General features: G+C 43.4%; 1 protein-coding gene across 2 annotated transcripts in view; it reads right to left on the bottom strand.

The window, feature by feature from the left end:
* NDRG3 (NDRG family member 3) overlaps positions 1–22,626 on the bottom strand; it is a 65,829-nt gene that overhangs the window by 24,163 nt on the left and 19,040 nt on the right. For both annotated transcript variants that reach the window (XM_026100116.2, XM_026100115.2), the window contains exons 2-3: positions 8,267–8,372; positions 4,844–4,879 (exon numbers count right to left, since the gene is read on the bottom strand). In XM_026100116.2, the coding sequence (XP_025955901.1) occupies positions 4,844–4,879; positions 8,267–8,323 (93 nt within the window). In that variant the 5' untranslated portion in view covers positions 8,324–8,372. The remainder of the gene's footprint in view (positions 1–4,843; positions 4,880–8,266; positions 8,373–22,626) is intronic.

Genomic DNA, 22,626 nt, shown 5'->3' on the forward strand with positions numbered 1-22,626 from the left:
TTTCATTAGGGTTTACATCGCTTTCAAGTAAAATGCAGGTCTCAGATTTAGGTTAATATATTTTATTTTTGAGAATTACTTAGATCAATATATATAAAGACCCCTAACCCACCACACTATCCATCCCTTTTATTTTCATTGTAAAGGGTTATCAGATTATACGGGAGTTGTTCTAACTGATGCCCAGGCAATCTGTCATTTGTCAGGGTTAACTGCACTTACTTGTAGATAAGTGGTGTAAGAGAAACAGGGCACTGTTATCCGTAAGTCAGCTGTGATGCAGACAGGCTAAAAGCTTCTTCACACTACGTTAACCTACAGTAAAAAATTCAGGAGCAAAAGGATGTGTTTGCAATGTTGACTTTGTCCACATCTGGTCCTGGCAAACTAGTTAAAACTAAAACCACTGGGAAATAAATAGAAGTTCACAAAGGCATCACCCATTCCTTCCCAAAGGAAGGAAACATCCTGCAAACCTTAAACCAGCATGTTACCTTGAACAATAATACATGCCGAAGCTTTAGAGAAAACAGCACGCATAACCTGTGTGCTTGGTGCTACGCAATTCACAGAAGTGGCTCACTCGAATTCAGTTCCTAACAACATGCTCATGAGCTGGGATAACACTCATCCCAGTCATAAACACAAACCAGCTAAGGTCTTGTCCCATCAAATTTCGAGTATCTCCAAGGATGGAGATTCCACAACCTTTCTGGGCTGGTTTCAAAGTTTGGCCAACCTCAGTTTGAGAGAAATTTTCTTAATATAAAATCAGAATTTCTCTTTTTGCAACATGTGTCTGTTGCTTGCTGTCCTGTCACTGTGCACCTCCAAGAAGAGCCTGGATCTGTCTTCTCTACACTAGACAGCCTCTCACTAGGCAGCTGTAAACCCCTCTTTGCCTTCTCCATGGCTGAACAGACCCAGCTCTCTCAGCCTCTCCTCGTACATGCTGTGCTCCAGCCTCAACCATCTTGGTGGCATCTGTTGGACTTGGTCCAGTATGCCACTGTCTGTCTTATCCTGGGGACTCAAACTGGACCCAGCACTGCAGATGGGGTCTCACCAGCGCTGAATAGAGGGAATCCCTTCCCTCGCCCTGCCTCTGAACTCTATGAGGTTTCCACAAGCCCATTTCTCCAGCCTGTTGAGGTTCCTCTGAAGAGCAGTCCTGCCCCCCAGTGTATCAAACACTCCCCACAGTTTGGTATCATCCACAAACCTGCTGAGGGTGTACTCTATTGCATCAGATAGGTCATTAATGAAGATGCTGAACAGTATTGGCCCCACTGTTAACAACCCTGAGGGATGCCACCACCAATGGGCTCTCAGCTGGACTTTGTACCACTACTGATCCCCACCCTTTGAGACTGCTTGTCCTAACTAATTGCATATCCACTGATGCTGCTCCACTGGTTTCTGTCCTTCCATATTTGTTCATGTGGAAAAGGCAAAAATTTGAAGATCAAAATTTTTAATATTGTAAGACCAAACCTCCAACACTGTTCTCTAAAATAACTCTATTAAAAATGAATGTGCATAACAGCAGCCCTATTTGCCACAATATATTTGAGGGGGACATTTTCATTTATATAATGAATAGGTTCCAAATTATTAAAGCAGCTATAAACCCATGCACAGCCACAGCATTACTTACACTTTAAAAAGTTTTTTTGAACTTTATTAGAAACATTAAAAGATCTGGAAGGAAGCTCTTACATCACTGATGCTATGCTCTCACACTCCATCCCACAAATCCCCTAAATTCCATCTTAAAACTAATTAGGTTCCTTGCAGCTGCTATTCTTGTTGGAAGCTGATCCAGAACTCCACTTCACTGTAACTGGAAACCATCCTCTAATTATCAGCCTTCATGTATTTGGGGCCAGCTTATACCTGTTCTTGTAAAATTCAGATTCTACCTAAGGTTCTTCCTCCCTGTGGATTCTGGACAAATCATACTCCCACTCCAAGCTAAGTGCTTTTAAATCTCTTTCTATACAACAAGATCTCCATTCTTCTGAAAGTCCCAGTAACCTTCCTCACATGGGTACCACTTGGAAGTCCCCCTTCTCAAACACAGGTGAGCAGAATCATACCAATTTTGCAGAGGCCTGAATACGGCAGCTGGCAATGCCATTACCAAATTAAAAAGAAGCAGTAATTTGCACACAGGACAACACAAAAGCTCATTCTCCAACTTTAAGTACTGTTCCTTGTATTAGCAACTGAGGCAGAAAATCCAAGGAGCCCAACTATCTGCTCTAAGAGACCTCAGACTGAGATTTAACCCAGTTCTTCTCAGTATCTTCCAGGTAAGGTGGGCTGGCCAAGTCAGGCATGCCCTGAAACTACACCTTGAAGGAGAGGTGGCAGAGGAAGGTGAGGCTGAGACATTTACAGTCACAAGAGACACAGTGTAACTTGGTGCTGAAAAAAATAACCTAAATGAATTAACAAGAGCACTCCTGGAAGGAACATCTTGTCTCCTGCTCAACTGTTGCCATGGTCACCAGCTCACTGCTGATCTAAATCAAAGTACACAGAGAAGCAACAAGCACGTCCTTCCCCTGGCCCACCAGCGCTGCCCTGAGAGCCCCTCTCCCGGGCTGCAGGGCTGCTCAGCTGCTCTTCCTGCACTTTGGCCGCAGGGCCACCCTGGGAGCTGAGACCGGCAGGGGCACGCAGAGCTGAGCACCCGTGAGTCTGCGGCTGCTGCGAGTGACGCTCCAGGCCTCACGCTGAGCACATCTAACACACTTTGAATTCGGGCCGCTCTCTAAGGAAGGGTGCAGACATGCTTTGCTTATAGAGGAAAAGTGGAGGAAAAAGCCACAGCGATGCATGCCTCTGTGGCGGGACATCTTCCTACCTCTCCACTCCGCTCCCAAGACCACGCTGCTCGCAGACAGGTAGGCATGGGCAAACCCAGAGCTGCTGTGGCACATCAGAGAATTGGCAGCGAAGACTGATGCGGTCAGACTCTCGCGCAGTATATTTATATTCTTTCCAACGAAGGCAGACAGCCCCTAGTAGGCAGTGCCTGTGCTCCCTAACGCTTTCACTCAGAAGCATTGCTCCTATTTTTTACGCATTCCCCCTACCTAGATGTAAGCATGCTGTACCTGTGGCAGAGCTGGTGAAGTTGCAAAAGGAAAGACAGAGATAAGATAGTACAGTGAAGTATTTTAAATCCATTATCTACCTTTATTAAAGCAGAGAAAAAAAAATTCTCTAACACTGTTGCCACTTCTGAGACTGGACACGAAAGCTACAGCACTGTCGGATTAATTCTTTTTTTATTAACAGGCTTAAAGATAACACTGAAACCCACAAGGAATCAAGCTGCTGCCATGTAGTGACACGTGCCTGCCCAGATGGGGTGTGCTTTCAGTGTCCTATCTCAAGAGATGGAAAAATACAGACTCCTCCTTATGACTGTATTTATTGTATTCCTGCTCTGCACAGGCCTGGCCTGCAGAAGGTTTTCTGGAATCATCTGCATTGACAGACTTTTATTAAACTATCACACGAAGCAGGCAGAAGACTGTTCACAGCTCTATCCCCTAGCCATACCACTAGCGCAACGCAGCAACGAGAGCCTGTCCTGTGCCAAGCAGCACCCCCCAGACACAGCAGCCTCCCGCAGCTGAAGAGAAAGAAAAGCCACCGGCTGCAGAGCTGCAGGTCAGCAAGGTAATGTGGCATGCTAAACGGAGCCGGTGTTCTATAAACCCCCCCTGTAATATCGGTGTTGTGCTCTGCTTGACAAAGAGTGTCCCCCATGTTTTGGGTGCAACTGCTCCTCTAAAAGTGTTATTCCTCTAGCAACTTGACAGACCAGGCTCATCTCCGCACTATTCTGGCAGGTGAATAACCTCACAGGGAATGACCGCAGCTTGGTCATGACCCAGGCCCAACAAAGCAGGGGTGCCACGTCTGGAGCAGCAGTAACGCTTGGTGCTTTCCATCTCCTCGCAACACAGACAGAACATGTAGGCTCCTTCTTTCCTACCAGTGTCTTAGGATTGAACTAGATGGGACATAACAGAGCTGCAGCTCTTCAGCATATTGCACGTCTCCAAGAAACTGCCTTTCAGGACACCAATCATCCTGCAGTCTGTTGTGAAGCCTCAGCACGACCGTGCAGGTTGGCACCTCAGAGCACGAAGTAACATGGCCTGCAGAGCAGTCCTGTCTAGTCAGAGTCAAGCTCCCTACTAAAAGTAGCACACAGCTTTTCTAGAGCAACTCCTGTCAGGAGATCTGAGCAACTAACAAGCATCACAACCACGCTCGTGAAACGGGACACAGCTGTGTTGGGGAAAAGCTTGCTGAAGCTTACTAAAAATCTTAGGCAGAATCAGAATCAGTGTCTCCTAAATCCTGACCTCTGCTGCACCTGCAGCCAAACCTGCTGGTCTACAGAGCCATCGCTTCTACGCTTCTCTGTCCTCAGCCAGCCTGAAAGCTTGGGTAGCCTGCAGAGTACACCCTAAATCCACTCAGCTGTGCTGCCTTCTTCTCCCCTCTTACCAAGAGAAACTGTTTGTCAGTTCACTAGTATTTCATTTATTTTGACACCGCAGCCCAAGAATCTCTTCCCCCATGAAAACGCTGATGTGGGATAGAAATATTCTTGTTAAAACTATATATAAACTGCTCAAGAACTGCAAAGAGTGAAGGATAGTTTCTGTCAACTGGACTTAAACAAGTTCTTCTTGATTAAACTTTTAAAGGAGTTAAAAAGTGAAGATACTGAGCTTTTTCATGTCTCTCTCAGCATTTCTCACTGGCCACGTGGAGGCTGCCCACAGATCCTCAGCTCCCGGACATGTCTTACCTGACAGTCGAAGTCCTGGAAGTTACGAGCAGCATTCTGTTAACAAACAGAAGACAGTGAAAAAAAGAGTTCAGCACGGTACCCCAAAACACAGACCAATAACAATATAAAGGGTCACCTCAGAGACCTCTGCTTTGACACAACCTAGCCCAACAGGACAGCAGCTAGATAGGGACCCCTACAAGAAAACCCCATGCAAGCTCTGGGCGTCACTATGCAGGGAGTTGTGGAGGGGCTGTCCCAAGGCTTCTGATTACAGAGAGCATCCACGGATACAGCTCAGTCGAGAACATTTGAGCAGGGACAGATGCAATACAGGAAGGACCCTGACCAAAAGCAAGCTGGTTAGGAGGTTGGGTTTCGTCCTGTCCTGGTGACCATGACAAATTTTAATGAAAAATTCTTTAAAGGACTATCACTAGGATATAAGGTAATGGAAGACCACCAGCTATGCAGTCAGCTACTCTGCAGTAACGGTAGTGTGCGTGGTATTGCTCCACGGTAAATGCAGTGAACTGTAAGATACTGAAATCAGAGGGCATGGAAACGAGGATAAGCAATTGACAACTGACGTTTTCTTCCCCTGGGGTGAGACCACGCATACCAGCGGGTATGGTGCACATTTAGCATACTGCAACTTCAAAGTTCTGCAGTAACTTGTCCATATGCCCACATGCTTTGTGGGACTCAGGCTCTTGCCACAGGGTAGATTTATGCAGCGTGCTACTGAGTGCTGTCAAATGTTAGACAAAGCTTGGCAAATCCTGAGTCAGCACTCTAGCTTGCATGTTTTAGGCACGGCCTACATATTAGTGCAAAAATTACAACTAGGACCATATATGAGCAAGACAAGTACCCCAAACTCTTCTTCTGGGTGAGCATGCCAAATCCTCTCCACATGTACACAATCAGACCTGCTTTCCTTCCCGCAGGCTTTGCCATATTAGCAAAAACACAGGTTGTCATCTATGTTCTTCACAGTTTGAGATGTTCAAGTTGAGATAGCTGCAAATCTGGTCTAAGAATCACTGAGCATTAAGTACTGAACTGTGTCAATGGACATGGAGCAGCACAAAGCACCAAATCCCTGAGATGTGTGTGTGGGGGGGATGAGAAAATAAAAAGCAGCTGTCTTTATTTCAGTTTGAGATCCTGAAGTTAGCTGAGATTTCTGAAAACCTTGTCTATGACTTTTTCTCTGCTCTATTAAACGCAGACAGTAAAGTCTCCTCATCTACCAGGATGTAAAGAAGATAAATTCAGTCATCCAATGTCAAGGTGAATAAGGACTATAAAAAAGCCTAGGAGGAAATAACTTCTCAGCAGTGGATGTGAATAATACACAGTAAGCAAAGGCTGATCTGAATTCATACTGAGAAAAGCAGGATTCTCTGGGAGGTGGGGGAAACAATCAAATAATGAAAGTCTCCAATTGTCCTGCTTGTTGTCAGAGTAGACTAAGCCACACAAGCAGCCTTAGCGCTGACATGTCCTGACTCCTGGATACTTGATCTTAACACACCAAAATCTGACTTTAAAGCATTAATCTATTTAGTTTCTTAAATTTCTGAAGTCTAAGATTAAGGCAGGTTTTCCAGTCTGATGAAGATGTGATGGCTGCATTTCAAAGGCAAACAGCTAGATGGAATTACCCAATCCACCCTAAGGGCTGTCCAGACAATGTCCTGAATTAAGCTGTTGCATTTCAATCACTTTTCACTGGGCCTATTTTGATAGGAGTCAAAAGTGCCAGAATAGAGATTAATCAGAAGTATTATCAAAGTTTTGAATGAAAATTAACACACTGCAGCATTCTTGGATTTGCTTTGCAAACTATCTTTGTTGGACTGTTGTTACAACTATAACTGTTAGCCTGAAGGCACAGGAACTGCTGTCTTAGATTTGAGACAAAACAAAACTAGGGCTCAACGGTCCCTACTTGCATTTCCTACAGTTCAGGCAAGAAGCAAACAGCTGTGACCCATTTCAATTTCCCAGTGAATTCCACTGCTTTTAGAGTTTGAATGTTAAGATGCTACAGCTCCTTTTCTCTGTACAGCAGCCTTTATATCTGAAGAATTCATGAGCACTCATCCATTAGCACCTTAAGAGTTTTACTGCACTATTTCTGGCCATTAATCCATGTTGGCCCATAAACTCCTACCTTTAAAGGTGGGTTGCTCCGTGAAAATCTTACCGAACTGCCAGCTCAATACTTTTTGGACTCTGATGCACTGCACAAAAGTGCATGTTATGGCACCACACCTATATGATCCATTAGCTAGGTCTAAAAAGCACATGCATATTATTCCAAGCTTGTAAGCACTAATGAGTGCTAGATCTTGGAGGTGGTACTTTCTTGAGGCATTTTAGAAGAAAATGTAAAAAGGAGAGCCACAGTGAGCACGCCTCTCATCTCTGTGCAGTGTTGGGCATGGTTCTGAGCCACTCTACGTGCTTCTTCCTGAAGAACTAGGAATACACTAAAACATAACAGAATTTCAGATATTTCGCCCATCTGGGGATTTGGCACAGAGACTTCTGCAGGCACACAGTGAGCAGCTAAAATAGGGCTTTCATTCAAAAATTATCACATCTTGCAATTAGCAGAACAAGCTGGGTCTTGATGTCAGCCATTAAACAGCAAAGCATTGGGAACTGCTTCACATTCCATCAGACCCTCTGATTTTGCTGTTAGACACGGAAAGTGACCAAAAATCACTGCTCATAATCACAATCTGCAGGTGCAAGATTCTAGGTCTTGCTGGGAAGGCCAATCACATGCATGACTTAGGCATTCACAGCACCAGTTCACGGCAGAATTAAGAAGGGATAGGACCTTCCTAACGCTCAGGTGGCTCTCCTCCAGAAGACAGAATGAAAGGATTAAACAGTGGATGCAACACAACAGATTTTCCAAAGTTTCTGTATATTCAGATATTCAGGTTTCAGATATTAATAGGAAACAGTTCTTCGTTACTAAATCCAGAGGGACAAGACTGTTCTCAGGGTCAAAAAACAAGCAGATAATTTGGAAGACGAAAGATTTTTAAAAAGTACCAAAAAAAGAGTAAATATGATACAAGCAATGGTTTCTCTAACAAGCATGAACTTATCAGAGGTTCTACAGCTCAAACATGTCAGGAAGGGTGTCACCATTCCACTTTCTGCCCTGCCTTTGGAAGTCATCAGTGCACTGTTCTGGCTGGGACTCTAAACTTACCTGAGCTGCTCCTTGGTGGTCTTTCTTTCCCTGACACTTAGGAAGAGTATGTGGTGGTGGATTATCAGAATGGGGAAGCAATTGTTTTTTAGTACTTAAGGTACTTCAAGCTGTAAACAGATTCTGGTAATCACAGCTTCTTGCTGGACACAAGGTCAGCCAGAGTACACCAGTGAGAGTGATGAAGCAGCTAGCATTACCTTGTCATTCAGAAGGGGTTTGATCTCTGTCAGCTGAACATCCTGTAGTTCATCCATGGTGGTGTGAGTGGAGTCACTTAACCTTCAGAGCAGCAAATTGGTGATTCTGAAACAAAGGCATAATGTTAGAAATGGTATTACAGAAGATACTAGCCAAAGAAAGCGTTAAGATCTTTCATTAGAATTGTATACGCTCAAACTGGAACCCAAGAGTCTGAAAGATGCTAGTTCTCTGCGCAATATGAAATATCTGCCAACAGGAGAATGCAAATAGCCATGTTTGCACTCAGTGTGTCACTATGTCATTCCTTATACTGCACATTGCTTTGCCCGTTGAAAACTGTCCCTGAAAGCTTAGGACTTTCTTCTCACAAAGGCTGGATTCACTTCCATACATTGCTGGTACTTCAGCCATAATCTTCCAGGAAGAACTGGAAACGACTGGATCAGCAGAGTTAATAATTGTGTTTAGTATGCAGGAACGCTGCCATCACCAGAGTATTTAAAGAGGGCTATTGTTTCTTCACTGGTAAGAGTGGGACTCAAACTGCCATTGCCTTAACCTCCATTGCTTCTTCTGTGCCTGTCTTGTTTCTAGAGCAGTTTTCCAGATGTCAGTCCCACTGAGGTGCAACCCAAGCATGTCACTGGCAATGCTCAACACACCCTAACTGCACCATTCAGTCACTGAACAGGGCTGCGCCTGTAACCTGCAGATGTACAACCACCTCTGGATTTGCACATGAGACACAAAGGTGTACACTGTTGGCAGAAACATAAAACAGCCCAAAATTCAAAGCAGCCCTCACGTTACAAGTTGGGACACAAAAATTGCTCCCAGATAGTCCTGGGCCAGTTAAACATGTGCAGGATAACACTGTTAACTGTAGAAGGCTGTGTTCACAGCCCCAACAGTCATTTTTCATTAGTTGGTGCACAGGCCTCAAAGAAAAGGAAAAAAAAATTAAATCAACAGTACATGAGGTTGCATATGTCTATGACAAATCACTGCTGCCAAAGAATCGGGGAAAAAATCTTCTAGTGCAAATACAATGACCAGGGTAGAGGAAAAATATGGCAGAATTTACCAGGGATTTAATTTTTGCTCTAGAGGCTAAACCTGTATATATGGAGAAGGGAATTTCTAGAGCAGGCAGACAGTTATGTGGGGATATGAACAACGCCCTGGCAATAGATGATCATACCTGACTATGCAGATTCTTTGGTTGTATAGGAAAATTATAGACATTTCTGTAGATGAAATAAAAAAGTCACGGACCTAAGTAGGGACAGGAATAGGCATGTGGTGGGCTTCCTGGATGTTACCTGAGTGTGAACGAAAAAGAGACTCTCAGATGCTATCCCAAATTAAATTCATTGTACAAGATAATATACTGATGCTAACCCTGGAAGAAAAAAGTAGAAAAAGAGTATGGCATCTGTGCACCTTAAATCAACATAAACATGTATCGCCCTGGGAAAGAGTGGTTCCTCTCTCACCAAAAGCTAGTATTATCTCCACTCCCCTTTGCGTCAGGACTGACATCAGTGCAGCTAAAGCCAAACTGGAAGGAAAAAAAATCATAATGTCTTTCCCCTCTGAAAATCAGCTATAGCAATTCCCCTCTCTTTTAGTGCCTTCATTTTGGGAAACTTCAGATTATTTTTCTTTTTCAGAACACTTGCTGTAAAACAAATCGGTTGTGAGAGTTTCAAGAAACCAGTTCATTTACAGGCAACATCCTTCCTACCACAGAATGAATTTTTGCTTTGAAGAGCACTAAGAACCATTATGTGGATGCACTGCAAGCCATGGAGGAAGAGCAAGCTATTGTAATGCTTGTAAGGAGTTACGAAGACTAAAAAATATTTCATACTAATGGACTAAAACTTCCCTGTACACTGGAAGAGCTCATTATCTACCTGGTTCTCTCCAAAACCACAGGCAAGGATCCCATGAGGTTACAGACACCAAAGGAGTTTCAGACAAGCAGTACCAGAAGTTCATTAGCAGCAGGTGACAGACAGTACTAGACCAACCACCTCATGGCCTGGAGGGTTTATTCCTCTCTCACGCTCCTTTGAGAAGCCAGCTGGTGGACCTGATGGCAGGCAGGAAGCAATTTTATACCTGGGGGCACCCATGCTGCTACAACCCAACTCCTCAGTCCTTTCTCCGACCTCTGGCTGGACAAGGATCAGGACCTGCCTTGCCTCTGTTTGCCTGCACCCAAGCAAGTAGGTCAGCTGGTAAAAGGGGTCTTCTGTAAGAGACTAAGAAGTCCACTGCACCCAAAAGAAATTAAAAAAAATGTGCACACACCAGTCACCTCTTTCTCTATATTTTTCTACCCAAAGATAAGTCATGCTTGTTTTGTGGCTCATAAGTCTTAGGCTCCAATACCTGTGATGATCACTCCCAATTCTACCGGCGGGGCTGTGACAGACCACAAAACAATTCAGAGCAGCAATTGCTCTCTGTTAGATCGCTGGAAGATACTTTTGCTAAAGCTTCTCAGATATTCCACCTATCTTCCCCTGAGCTATACAAAGAACAACAACTCCCAGGGAGCTGAAGGGTACAGTCTGCATAAGCCTGCCCTGGGACATCTTTTGCAGCTGATACAAGCCTAACAGACCACGAAGCACATAAGGTCTGGGGAGAGAGAGAGATGCATTTTGTATATCACACGCACTACTTTGTTAAGCATTTGTAATATGAGAATAATAAAGAGTAAGTAGGTGTTCGAAGCAGATAAAAGCAAATGCTTTTATCTCATCAACCTCAATTTCATATTTGGTCTCTAGATGCTACTGCAGTGCACATAATAAACAGCCGTACACTGAAATTAATCTCATGCTTATCTTCCTAGGCTGCTATTGCTCCAGATACTGTTGGGGGGGCGGTCTCCAGCAGCTAAGGCAACAGTGCTGAGTTCCTTCACTGTCTGTTATACCTGCACCGCGTGTTGTTCCTTTGCGAAAGCAAGCTGGGCAGCAAAACGAAAGGCTGCCATTTCGGCTACTACGCTCAGAATTAGGTGAACCTTCCTTGAGAGAGGAGAGACGGCCTTCCCTGACACTAGTGAGGTCCACATGACCACAAAAACTTCTGTAGGGCAGCACGTAGGAAGAGACACTCCTTGCAATGAGTCTGCAGCACGAGTCAGCCTTAGGAGACCTTAGGAAGTCCCCTAAGGAGACTCTGAATGCAGGGGTGACCCAGCAAGCCACAGAAAACTGCTGAACTGTGAGCAAAATCAAAAAGAAAGATTCAGTGTGCACGGCCATGAATGGGAAGAGGGTGGATTTCTCTTCCAACCCTTTTTAATTTAATCTGTTCATCTGGCAAATCTGAGTTTTCTCTATTTGAAGTGCTGTGTTGTTCCAGACACTCAAAGATTTTAGATGCTTTTTCAAAGGAAAAGGGTGCATAGGGTCCCTATCACCATTTGCAAGCAGGTTTTTTAGAGTGCCAAACTAGCTCTTCGCAATCCACTTCACTTAGGGATTCTCTGGACAGTGGTTGCCAGACCCTCAGGACTTCACACGAATTCATTCAGAGGATACTTTATAGGCAGATGCAAGTTTTCTCTTCCCAAGCTCTTAGCGAGGTGAATGTGATTGCTCTGATCCAAACCTGGGTAACCTATTACAGCACGAGATCTAAGTGACACTACATGACTGCTCTCCAGGAACTTTGCCTTATTACCAGGATGTGCTAATAGCTACGTGGCTTTTGGTTTGAAACACGGCAGAGCGCACATTTGTCCAAAAATGATTTCTCAAAAGAGTGCTGTGTAGCAGAGGGACCTAGTAAAGCACATTTACAACTGCAGAGGCAATGAGAAGCATGAGGTACTGGAGAGCTCTGTTCCAACCAGGTGAAAGACACCTTGTGAAAGATCTGCAGACCTGCCTGCCCAGGAAGCAAGCAATTCTCTCCCTCCCCTCCTCCCGTTACTTAAACTAACAAACCTGACATTTCATAAGCTGAAAGCTAGTCTAAAATACCACAACAAAGCAGCATAAATATGCATAAAAACCAGAAGAGCTCTGCAGAAGACAGGCTACAGACAAAGCAAAAGGTTTGCCTGGAATAATCCAGCTATAAATCATACGTTTTTCTATATATGTTCCAGTATGACATGCTTTGCAAGTACTCCTCTTGCCTCCATTTATGTACAGCTATAAATATAGTCAAATACCCCAATTTAAACCATGCGTTCCTTTCCAAAGGTTTCCTGGAGGCTGGACTCAATCTATGCTGCTAAAAAACAGTAAGATAAGAATCAAGGAAAGACATTTGGTGAATAATTAACAAACAGATTATAGGTCAGAGCAAGGCAGAGCAGGCTGCAGAAAACCAAGGCAGGTGAGCCTCAAAAAGAAACCATCTCTATATAAATAAATCTGAAATATGGGCTTGCATGCTTACTCCAAGATAAGAGTGCTCTAAATTTACATCACTTCAATAGATAAAAAAGACGCTGAGGTAAAGTAAGTTCAGTATGTCAAGAGCATCAGCAACTACAGACTTGTACCCACCCGGTTAGCAGCGTGGGCTGCAGGGCTTTCAGGTACTTTGGCTCCAGTTTCTATTCAGCAAAGCTCTTGCGGTGCTATTCCTGAGGGCCACAAGTCTGCAAGAGCTGGACTCAGCTGCTGGGCACCTCCTTGAATACTCTGTTTTATTACGGAAATGCAATCTTTCTGTCCCTTCTGCGGGAGACAAAAGATAATCAGCTTCTAGGAATTCTCCATGCGACAAAACTTCATAGTCAGAGGCTGAAATTCCCTGTTCGTTCATCTCAACTAGACTACAGCTTCCAACTTATTAACTCCGTAACCTGCTATACTCCTGTCATCCATGCTATGTTAGACCCACTACACAGACGGAAACACAAGACAGTTATCAAACTATGCTACAAAACGTGACATTAAATACAGCAAGATGTATGCTCTCTTTGGCTGGCCGCCCAGCAGAGGCTGGCTGAAAAAGTGTCCTCTCTAGAGAAGGACTAGGCTTAAAGCCATGACAAATTGAATGAAATTTCCAGTTCTGCTCTTGGATACTTCCACGACGCTTATGAACGTCAGGTACCTGGTTTGTACAAGGTGGAGAGAAGGAATTTGTCCTCCAGTGCAGAATCACAGTAAACTACTGTTCTTCAGGTTTGCAACTTCGGCAGAAAAGGACTTTTCTGCAGAAAGAGGACTCCTGACCTGAGCCTCCTTCACCTCCCTCTCACACCTCCCCCCTGGAGACAAGTTCACACAGCTGGATGTGTGGGCTCCTCAGTTTGATCAGGTAGCTCACAGTCGTGGCATATTCATCTTCTCAAGTAAAACAAGTTTCATTTATGACCTTTGAGACCCTTAGGCGTTCCTGCCCTCCTCCTCCTCAGTCCTTTGTAAGCCTCTTGATAGCAATTTGCTTCCCAATCACCTGCGCAGGCTGCTCTGCTGAAAAGGTAAAATACACCAAAATGCTGGTGGACGTTGTAAACTTTCAGCCAAACAGGCAAAGGCTCCAAATTCACTTTTGAACTATTCTCCTAGCTCGCTCGCTTTCTGCGTTCCAGCTCATGTACTTTGGGGAACGCATCACATGCCACTCCACCTCCAAGACAAGCCGGCAGCCTTCTCGAATCACCTCCCGTTTAACCGCTCCGGTGGCAATTATTACACAAGATGAACAGCAGCTTCTTGAAACGTTATGTTTTTACCTCCTCTGAATCTGGGCTATCACCAGGACAGAAATGCCAGCTGCTAAATATACTTTCTGAGGAGTTTAAATGAGACCTACATTTAGTGATAGTTTTGTGAGGGTTTTTTTCATGCCTGGTTTTCTGTTAATTTTGGACAAAGCAAGTGCCCAAGTCTGAGAAGCGTCACGTGGCGCCACGCACAACGGAGAGTCCCACCGGCAGGACACCCCTTTGGGCGCCATTTGAAGTAACAGGCATCCACAAGGCTGATTCAGCAAGAGTGCAAGAGAAATGTAAAGGTTTCAAATCAGTTTGGGTTACTTGGACTGGTGCCAATGAAAACACTGAATGATGCTATGCAGTGCAATCCCAAATCATTTCTTAACAGGGCTGCATACTCCAGAAGGAAGATCTGGAGGAGAGATACCTGGGGTGTGAATGCCAAATATAATCATGAAAATGATGCAGATTGTCTTTGAATGAGCCTTTTCTGGTTGGGGGTATCTCCTTCGGAGAGTTTTGTAGCACTTCCCTTACTAAGATGTTCTCCCCAATGCAAATCAAATATTCCTAGGTTCCCCGTCAAAACTGGGCATACCACCACTGCCATCAACCCCAGCCTCTCCCCATGCCATCTCTTCTACCCACCCCACGACCACGCCATCAAGCCCTCACCATACTCAGGCAATACGCATAGCTTAATGCGATTGCTCTCCAAGCACACAAGTGGGGAAATCAGCCTATTCAGCAGCAGCTTACACTTAAATAGCTTATGATCAAGTCTGCCTGCTTTCCACTAGATCCTTTAGGTCCTTTGGTAGATTTATTTGCAATCTTATTTCTGCTTCATTGGAGCTGTGCTTCTCACTAACTGATCATGTGCTTTTACATTTTACCTGAAAAAAAGTTGAATATGTATTCCTTTCAGCACAAAAAGTGATCCATAGCAAGATGGATTGAGAATCTGTTTAAAATGAGATGTTACATTTCAATTTACCAAAATATAACACTGATCTTTCATTTTACTTATCTTCTTGCAAAAGTTTCATTTTCACTGGCTGCCAAACATTGAATTATGTTGATAAATATAGCCTTTACACCCAGCTAAGCCGTCTTGCTGTGTGGGAGGAACTATCATTTAAGTTACAATGTAGCTAAACAAACATTTAGTCAGACCTCAGTTTTTATATTTTCTAATGTGATTGTGATTTTTTTTTAAAGTCATTTGTGTTACATGCTATTGGGATGGAAAAAAAATTCAGATTAAATGCATAAGAAGAGTTTCTGAAGTCATTTTCATTTCAAATCTAAAACTTAAACTTTTTCCATGTTCATTCATCGACATAAATTTTAGAATCTAAAACTTATTACATAAAATATATTCAGCAGGGTAGGAACCGAGCTGATTGGTTTTGGTATCATCTCACACCCTTAAGTATATGCGGTGTAATACAGTGCAGCCTGCAAAAATCTGACTTAATGAGGGTAAGGAAATCATCAGAGATAGGTGCAAAGCTCAGGAAGACCTAACATATTCTGCTCTTCAGTCCACACGACACAACACGGCTGCTTCGGGTATCTGAGCTAATTCAGGTCCCTCCAACGCATTGTGCTGTAGAGCATACACATGTAGATCAGCCCTACTAGTATCTTTACAGAAAATCAAACTCTACTTTCTACTTCATTCAAATCTGGTTAAGTGAAAGTTGGGCTATCAGAAAAAAGTGTGCACTTGCGCTCAAAAGCTGCTCAAATATTTCAACATCTCTGATTCCAAATTTTCCACTAGACAGGGGATTTGAGATCCTTGAGATTTTTGGCAGCAAACACATATTGCTTAATATTAAATGATGATCTATATTGACAATAAGAACATAGATGTACTTAGATGACAGATTTAAACCTCAGAATGCAGCTTCACTGTTTTTGTAATCTGCTCTAACTACAGGCTGCTGGCAAAAGGGACGCTCCTGCCCTTCCTTCTACCATAGGCCTCACAGGATTGTCATAAAATTTAAGAACACATATACTTTATATGAAAAATAAAATTGCTAAAAAAATAGTTTTTTAATCTATGCTTTTTTCTCCCCCCCTTCCCTCAGATTAATTAAATTCTTCTTCCCCTTCCCCCACATTGCTCCCTGGAGCTCCCAGAACAAGTTCTTCCAGTCTGACTTGTTGCCCATCCTGCATCCATCTCCTCTCCAGGATTAGTGGCATTTCTTCGAAACTATCAGAACTGCTATACCGGCTGTCCCATCCACCATTTCCAGTCTACATTTTCAAGCAGAAAACATGCTTCTGTGCATCCAGTTGAATTTTAAAGTCCTGCCTCTTCTCTGGCAGCTGGCCAGTGCAGGAGAGGCAACTCAAATTAGCCGGTTAAACTCAAATTAACTCAGATTAAACCAGTAACAGATCTGAGCCAACTCAAGAATCAATTCAGCATGCAGTTTTATTATACACTTAATACGATCTAATTGTTGGTTGCTGCCAAAAGGGATATTCCTGTTTTTCCTCCCTACACCAGCCAGAAACTCCTTCTTCTCCCCTTGTGCCAGGTCAACAATTATGCAGTAATTTGGCGAGTCACATCTGCTTATTGATCCATTAAAAATATATATTTTTACAGGACTCGTTAGCACTTGTATTAGTGAGTTGACTCATGAAAAAGCCTCCTTCAGCTCCTTGTGTACCGCTGTTTTATGAATCTTTCTGGTATAAAGAGCTTGTTTTGAGACTTGAGCGTAAAAAAGAAAACATGTTGTTTGGCAGGATTAGCTCTTCAGTTGAATCACTGAACTGGTAAAATGTGTGTTCACAGCACCACCAGAAGAAACACAGGAGAAGGGAACAGTATGATTACTTTTCTGGCAGGAGCCTGCCCTTAAGTTTCAAGATATGCTAAAACTGATCAATTTAGATAAAGTGTATAGAGAATATACAGTGTGCTAATCTGAGCTGCCTTGTTGTAGGGTATTATTTCAGGATACAGAGGAACCAAATTTTATCTCACAGCTCCTGAAAAGGGACATCGGCCCCTTCGGCTCTCCTTCCTGCCCTGCTCCTCTCTTCCCTTGCAGCAGTAACCTGAATCTTGTCTTAGGTAGGGTCTAGCATGCCTGACTGCAAGCTGAGCGGGCTTTTGCCAGCTTTCTACTGCATTAGCGAACTGAATGAGCTTATCGGGCAATCAGACGAACATCAGGGCTAGGACAAGGTATGTGGCAAGAGCAAAGGGAAACTGCAGAAGACATGATCCACCTTTCAGGAAAATCATTAATACAGCTCAAGTCATATTGTGAAACTACACCTTCAGTTGCTGTTTCAATCCAAATTAGCTAATGTTAGTTAAGAAAATGCATTTTTAACAATGGAGGAAAATGTTCAGATTCAGAACTTGGTTCTCTCTGGTTTCTTTTGTTATTTTCTTTTAAAAAATGATTAAAATGCTGAGAGGAACTAATGAAAACCTCAAAGTTTTATAGGCTGCAAAAAAAATGTACACCAATATAAATCTACTTGACACTTCAGTAAAGCAGTTGCAAGGACGTTCATTCACAGTGATGGGTAATAAGCTTTGGAGCCAGCTCCAGAGCTTGCAGTCTAAGTTGAGGAACATGCACAACATGAGTAGTAGTCAAATACACAAATATAATAGTTAAATCACTACAGTCTTTGTAGCATTCCCTGCAACACAAGCAACCAGGGCTATAAATTAGCATCTAGTACACATCAGCTCAGGCATTCATGTTATAATTTCTTGAAACAGATGGAAATCCTTTGAGAAAACAGGTAATAATGTTTTGTGTCAGTGATGGTTGGAACAAGTATGGGATGTAGCAGTCAACCCAGTCTTCTTCTAACAGTGGTGAACATCCTTGCTCATGAGTTAAGGGAGCAATCTGTAAATGCTTGCATGCATACAATGCGGACATATGATGGAAAATGCCAACCATCAAGACGTTCAGTGCTAAATCCAGACAGCTCAGTGTGCCTGTGGGTATGAGCACCCTGCCAGGTACGTTTGCCCATGTACTGCGAAGTTAACCCCATAAACTTCTACTGGGACATACCTGAAAAGGGTCAGATTCTGCCCTTTTCTTCAGGTAACACTGAATACACAGGGATTCGGAGATCTGCTTCTCAGAAGCAAACCGAAGCACGGCCCATTACAGTTACTCCTTTGGGAAGCACTACCCTTTAGAATATGTTACACTGCAACGAGAGCTTGAAAGGTAGTAGGAGAAGATTTGCTTTTCAACAGAAAACAACACAATTAGGCTTAACACCATAGCGTGAGGGAAAACCAGCAAATCCAGCACACATACACTCAATTTCAAGAAAAGGAACAGCATAACAACAGAGCAACTTGTCAAAACAAAACAAAAAGCCAGAAAAAGCATTAAGAGACAGGAATCCTCTACAAGGAGCCTGGAGACTTGAAAAAAATTCTGCATGGGAATTCCAGGTAAACTGTGCGCTGCTATTCAAGCAGAAAGACAGAGCCACCTCATCAAAACCCTGCACGGCGCAATAGGGAAGTTAAGGAGGCTATTGTGGGAAAGGCTGGGGTTTAAAAAAAGTGGACAATTTGTCCACATGAGGAAAACAGGAAATCCCATAAATCATGGCAAAACAAGAGCAAATGGGAAATTAAGGTAGCTAAAAGAAAGAATTTTACAAGCGTCTTGGCAAAGGATGACCAAACCGACAGGAAAAAGTTACTTAAACACGTCAAAGGCAGGAAGCCAGCTACAGAATAGGTGAGAGCACGTGATGACCAACATTTAAAAAGGGGCACTGGGGAATGAGAAAACCATAGCAGAGGCTCAGTGAATTCTCTGCATCAGTCCACTCTGAAGCTGCCAGGGAGCTCCCGTGCCTGGCATGGTCTTCGATGCAGACAGAGCGACCACATAATCATCAGGTGGTTCAGTGCTTGTAAGAATGTTTGAAAGTTAAAACTCATTGAAGAGTTTAATATAAAACACATTTTTGTTCCCTTTCGATTTGTAAAACCTGGGGAGGAGGGCTTTTTAATTTTTTTTTTAATGCGCAGATTTGCTTTCTGCTTCTTTTTTAGCAAGTTGAATCAGCTTACCCTGTAGGCAAAAGAGCAATGGAGCCAGCTCAAGTAAACCGTGGGTGCGAGGGGAAAGGAAGGGGGACATGATCCGCTATTCAAGAGAACTATTAATACAGCTCAAGTCATTCAGGGTTTTCGCGGTGTGTAATTTGAGAAGAGTCAAAAAGCAATTTGATATATTCAGGGGCAACAAGTCCCTAAAAAGATACTAGAGGGAAGAGACAGGGATAGATCCTCCAATATCCCCTGTCCAGTCATTGTAGGACCCGATTAACAGCAACAGCAAAGGACTGTCTGACCGGACCATGGCAAGGATCAACAGATCTGTATGATACAGTAAGAAGCTATGTAAGCCCCATTGCATGCAGGTCACCCTATGGGACCCTGAGTCGTATCATGCAGCAGAGCTGAGGATCAAAAGGACCCTAAGAACAGCACTTATTCTAGACAGCAGAAGGACAGCTACAAAAAAAGATATATAGCTCCTCTAGTTCAGGCTAAAGAAAAAAAAACCTAAAAGCAAGTAAAGCTAAAGAATCAACCTTTGTTACTGGCAGCTGGGGAAACGCTCAACACCACGCTCCACTGAAAAATACAGGAAGAGCATTTCCAGGTGTCACCACCTTCCTGTGTCTCTTGAAACAAACATTGTGACAGTTTAATTCAGGCAGCTTAGAAAGTCATAGCCCTGACGAAGAATGATGATGCTTTTAGCACATCAGACAATCAGAAGCGTTTTCAAGAGAGCAAGACTGCACAAGAGCGACAGTGGGGGGGTTTTTTGTTTGTTTGTTCTTAAATATTCTGACCTTCCGACCAAAGAAAAACAAACCCATCCACACTGCACTACTTGGAATTTCAAGGAGACCAGCAACGTGGTACCCAGAGCTGTATTTCTCAGCTAGAGGAGAAAATTGCTAACAACGGCACACAAATGCAAGACCATGTCCCTCCCGCAATAAAACCAAAGTTTCCCAGCTACTTGGAACAGCAGCATGACACTCCCAGAAGCTACTCGGTAACTCCGCCACTAGTATGAACTGCGAGCATATGGGCCTGTCCCTTCACCTTGGGGAAACTTTATCACGGCTGTAAACACTACAGAATTATTTGCCCACCAGCAACAAGCCCGTTTTGACTGGGCCTGGATTCAGCCAGTCACTCTTGTGAAATAACGTCATGCGAGCACTAAGCCCCCGCCACGTTACTGGTCTGATTGTGTACAGAAAGAGTGCAGCTTTCTGACAGCTGAGACTCTCCCTATCATCAGATTAAATCCCCAAGTGGCAATATGCAGAGGTAAGAGATGTATTTCATGGTCAGCAGTACTAAGAGCCCAAGAGGTGGATGCCTGCCCTCTCTTCATGGCCAGTAAAAGCCAACCATCAACAACATAAATTATTTAAATCTTGTGCCAAGGAATAGATTCACGCTGTACCGGCTCTAGGATATGGTTAGATATGCCTGACCTCTGGCCAAATTCTTTAAGCTTGACCAAAATGGGAGGCGTGACAGTGGGTGGCAGCTGTCTAGAAACAGTGCATTTCTTGTGGGCTTCCTCAGTGTTAGTCAGACTATCAGATACCTGAACAATGAGAGAGAAAAAATGTTTCCTGCAAAATGCATTAATGTTTCAGTCAGGAATGGCACTGGTTGCTCATGAGCTTGCAGCAGCAGCAGAGTGTGAGAGCCTAATTCACAGGTCCTCAACCAGCATGGCTGCAGAGCTCTGCCTGGCACACGCACCAAACTTGCAGTGGCTACAAGGTGGCACAGAGGAGCCAAATCCTGGGGTTTTGCCCAAACAAGTGGCATTTTATTGAAAGAAAGGAGCTCCTACCAATGCCGAGCCTGAGCTCTGCTAACAGTTGCCATTCTTGGCTGCTCAGATAATTCATCACCCTTGACAGGTCCATGAAGCGGTATGTAACAATTTCAGCATAGCCTTAGGGCTTTGATTCCCAGCCATCAGTAACTGATTTCAAATCACTATTCATAAGAACAACTTCTGCTTGAAGTCAATTATAAAACAACTTATAAAATAAGTAAGAAGATACCTAAAATATCTTCTGAGAGAAAGTGATGTTTTCAGTCAAGTTTTGCCATATGCACCCAAACCCAGTCGATCCTCTGCAGATTTGAGTTGCTGTTCTTGGCTCTGGATGCTTGCAAGTTTAGATCGCTCTTCAAAAGCCCTTCTTCGGGATAGTGCTGTCGATATCAATTCACCATGAAACTAGTGCCCGAGACCTGCTGAATGGCTGACAGGTGTTTACACATCCTCCCATAAAGCCCTCTGAAGGTGCTTCCTGCCCTGGTGAGATCTCATCCCTCAAAGTCATTTCCAGGTAGGAAAGAATTCCCACTTCCCTTCTTTCGCTTTCCTTCTCCTCCTCTCTTTTCTCACTCATCTCCCCCTACCAATTTGCAAGTTGCTGATTTTGCTGCGTCCTTGTCCCCAGTCCCCATCTACAATGTTCCTCAGAAGTAGGGTCTCTCTCCAGCAACATGCTCTTGACTGAAAAGCTCTTGTATTTCACCGACTTTATGCACTTGTGTGAACACTTACCATACACGCCTCATCTCCAGGTCCCTGTTCAGTTGGTATTGCTGCTTAGGGATTTCAAGCAGGTGAAGTATAAAAGCACTTACTAAGAATACATTAACATTTGTTGTGGTCAAAGTTAGAAGCTGAAGCTATCTAGTGACTGAGCTGGACTGGATAAACAACTTGTACCATGAAAAGAACAGTTGTTACAGACCTAGGTTAAGTCTGTTTTTGCTGCCATAACTATCTCAGATAAGTCTTCTACCCGCCAAATGTCCAATTCTAAGTCCATGTCGTACACCAACTCAAGAGTTTAGTCTCCATTAAGAAACACTATTGTAAGTTAAATGATTCTTATTAGGTGAAATTCAGTCTCTATACCTGGGAAACAGAACTTGTCAACAGAGAGGACAGATATAGCAAAAAAATTCACAAGCAATGGAGGCACTTCAAAGAGGGTTTCCCATTAGGTATCACGTTAGCACATGATACATTACTTAAAAACCTTCCTCAAGGCAGAAATTCTTTTCAGTATTGTGGTACATGATATGCCCACCAAAAAACCCCACTACAAAACATGAAGAAATTTAGACTCAAAATCTATGATACCATGGATACTCCATCTAGGACATCTAGTTACTGTAAACATAGCCCTGAATGCATAAAAAGTTTTCCTTTTTTTCAAAAATAACTGAAGATCAATATAAGTGATTTTGTTCCAATGCCCTGGGTTCTGAACAAAGCTGAGTCATCAGATGGCTTTCACATATAATCCCCTTGTCTCTACAAAGAGTTGCTTACAACAAATTCCTAGTTTCAATCTCCAGAGAAAAGAACAGGAGGATGAACTGCACCAAGGAGGCAATGAAGGTTAAAGCTAATGAAATGAAAGCTAAAACTACTTTCTAGATTAAAAGGCATGAACAGGAAGTTTCTCAGAAGTCCGTTCACAGATTCTTCTGCAAGCGAAGATGGCAGAACAGTAACATTGCAAGGTTCTCATTTGGGGGAT

Source organism: Dromaius novaehollandiae, chromosome 16 (genome assembly GCF_036370855.1).
Source record: "Dromaius novaehollandiae isolate bDroNov1 chromosome 16, bDroNov1.hap1, whole genome shotgun sequence".
NCBI classification, from domain to species: domain Eukaryota; kingdom Metazoa; phylum Chordata; class Aves; order Casuariiformes; family Dromaiidae; genus Dromaius; species Dromaius novaehollandiae.